We start from the raw sequence: 2,703 nt of genomic DNA, 5'->3' as shown, positions 1-2,703 counted from the left end.
GGTTTGGGAGAGCTTACTGTTGTAAAACAAACCGTAAATAAAGTTGTTTACGATTCCAAACCTTATGATCGGTATTTCAATCAACAATCGTTGGGAAAGATCACGACAATCACAGTATTGCAAAACAAGTGACTAATAAGGTTATCATCATATTCATATATATAAACGAACAGATATAGCATCGTCTTTACATAAGTTCTAATATAGATTAGACAAGGAAATAGAAAAACACATTTTCATAAGTGGGCACAGACGCGCGCTGCCTTGTAGATCTTCCCAGGTCGACAGAAGTAACCATTGGTAGGGGAACAATGCACATCTTTCGAACAGATGCACAACCCCTCCAATGCACAACCTTCTGTATCTACGGTAAGGTCGCCTCCCAAACCCAATACTGCGTCTGTCCATTTGCTTGAAAATAGGCCTAGTGGGTCAAACATCTGCTTCATCATCAAGAAAAAAGCTGCATCCTGGTACTTGTCAATGGCGTTGATAAATGCAACGTTTCTGTTCTTGCCCCAATGTGGCAGCCCCTCGTACTTGAACAAACCCATCTGCTCGATCTCCTCGAAAAAATCTTCATACATCCGAGGCATCAACGGGTCTCTGCTTCTATAGTATGTAAATTCGAATTCCATACCCTCAAATTCGATGCCCAAGTATGCAAATGATGGTTGAACATACCGGATCAACACACCATTGTATAAATCGAGTCCGCATAAAGCCTTTGGTTCGATCTTGACCAGACTTTGGATGTCGCTGATAAATGCCTTCACGTTCCTAAGGGGTATGGTGAAAGTGGTCTGATGAAAAAATTGGCCATGTATGCGGGAGTCCCAGGGACAAGCCGTGGCCAATGCATCTTCTTTACTATCCAGACAACCTCCTGATGACATCATATCGCTGTGGTTTCCAATCACTGGATAGCCAGAATAATTCATACCTGCATGCAAGATTTGAAACATTACTTCATAATCTGATTTCACATATGATATACCATCATTATTAATTTTTCAGTCTGTTATTTAATAGTCTGTTATTATTAATTTTTCAGAGTAAAAAGGAACATACCATCATTCGACAAACCATATGATAGACTATTAAAGTAAGCGGAAATGCCCTCCGCCACTGTGCAAATCTTTTCTGAGTTCCTTTCCAATTCTAGCCCTTCTTCTATTTGTTTTTTTAAGATAAATAAAAACGAATCACAATTATCTAAATGTTTTAACTTTTTTGTAATGAAATATATAGTAGAAATGAATGTACCTCTTGATCTTTGGAATGCCAGCAATTTTGAGTTTTTGGCTGCGAACAGTAAGGAATCATATGAGCCACTGCCAGGGATGTCCACTGAAACCCGATCATCCATCCGGTAAGTGACTTCTCCTTTGCTGGGGTACCACATTATATCAGGAAACTCGTACCGACTTCCGTGCTTCTCAACCATCTCTACAAGATCGCTATCCTTAATGGTCATATAGCTGATTGATCTTTTGAACATTAACTCCAACTGAACCGTCACCTGAAAAAGGAACCATACAAAGGTTAAATCATTTTTCCAAACAAGATTTAAAGAAGCCTATTATGTATGTATCTTAGCCGCAAAACAGTTTAATGAAGAAAAGCAAACCAGTCAATTAGATAATTCATCTTTGATATAAACAGAAAATGTAAAGTCTTTTACCTGAGATATAACACCAAATACGCCTAGAGAAACTCTAGCGGCGTCCAACTCAGTGAAGTTGCTCTGCTTGAAAATTCTAACCATGGAGTACCCTTGATCAGGAGGAGCAGAGGTTACCATTCGCATCTCGATGACGTAGTCATGAAAAGCAGTTCCCCCATGCTCCCCATCCCAAGAACTTCCGTGGGCTCCGGTAGACATCATACCACCAACTGTTAGCCCCCACCAGTGTGGCGCCATTCTCAACGCCAGTCCGACTTTTGCAGCATCACCTATGAGCTGGCGCAGTGAGACACCACTCTCAACCGTGATCGTCATGGCATCTCTATCAACATTCAACGTGTGGTTGAGAAGCTCGGTGCTGATAAGTCTACCATCTTCTCCATCGACACAAGCTAACTTGGTAGTGCTGTGAGAAAAGCGTGTAACAACGCGCATCTTCTGTCTTTCGCGTGTTCCTGCAGCCACGACTTGTAAGAGCTCCTTCTCGGTGGTCGGGTACGCCACAGCAGATGCTCTACAGATGGCTCGATCAGAGAATGCTCCGTATGAATGCTCCGTAAGAAAACTCTGATTTTTTTCATATATAAATTTTTTATTTCTCTAAGAACACACTTTCATGAATTTCTATACAATAGTAACCAAATTACCAGTCACTGCTACAACCCTTCAAATTGTTGAGAAATTCTAGCGCCTAAACCATATGTTCATATCTTTATGGTTTACCCTAAGAGGACGAAGCAAATCTTTGGTTTTACTCTTGATACTTTTTTTTTTCTTTTGGTGATGCTTCTACTTACTTAAAGAATACATCAACATGTTCTAAACCTCTCTAGATTTCATATATAAATATTAAAATTATTTATAATATGAAAAATAATAAAAGACATGAAGATGTTTCAAATTCCTCTTTAATTTTAAATATGTTTGCTTTTAAATTAGATTGATATGTGTCACTCTCTCCACTGCTGACGTGTCCATTCATATGGAAAGAGTTAGCAATTTTCATAATATAAATT

At 39.3% G+C, this 2,703-nt stretch overlaps 1 protein-coding gene across 1 annotated transcript; it reads right to left on the bottom strand.

The window, feature by feature from the left end:
* Positions 1-236: 236 nt before the first annotated feature.
* LOC104773373 (probable L-gulonolactone oxidase 6) lies at positions 237-2,503 on the bottom strand. The gene is made up of 6 exons (XM_010497963.1): positions 2,496-2,503; positions 2,318-2,351; positions 1,685-2,254; positions 1,267-1,522; positions 1,072-1,173; positions 237-943 (listed from the first exon to the last, which is right to left on the bottom strand). The coding sequence occupies exons 1-6, from the start codon at positions 2,501-2,503 to the stop codon at positions 237-239; spliced, it is 1,677 nt and encodes a 558-aa protein (XP_010496265.1).
* Between the last annotated feature and the right edge of the window lie 200 nt (positions 2,504-2,703).

Source organism: Camelina sativa, unplaced genomic scaffold (assembly GCF_000633955.1).
Source record: "Camelina sativa cultivar DH55 unplaced genomic scaffold, Cs unpScaffold00519, whole genome shotgun sequence".
In the NCBI taxonomy this organism is placed as follows: Eukaryota; Viridiplantae; Streptophyta; class Magnoliopsida; order Brassicales; family Brassicaceae; genus Camelina; species Camelina sativa.
The sequence above is the reverse complement of the archived record's forward strand: the minus strand, read 5'-3'. Positions and strand labels throughout refer to the sequence as shown.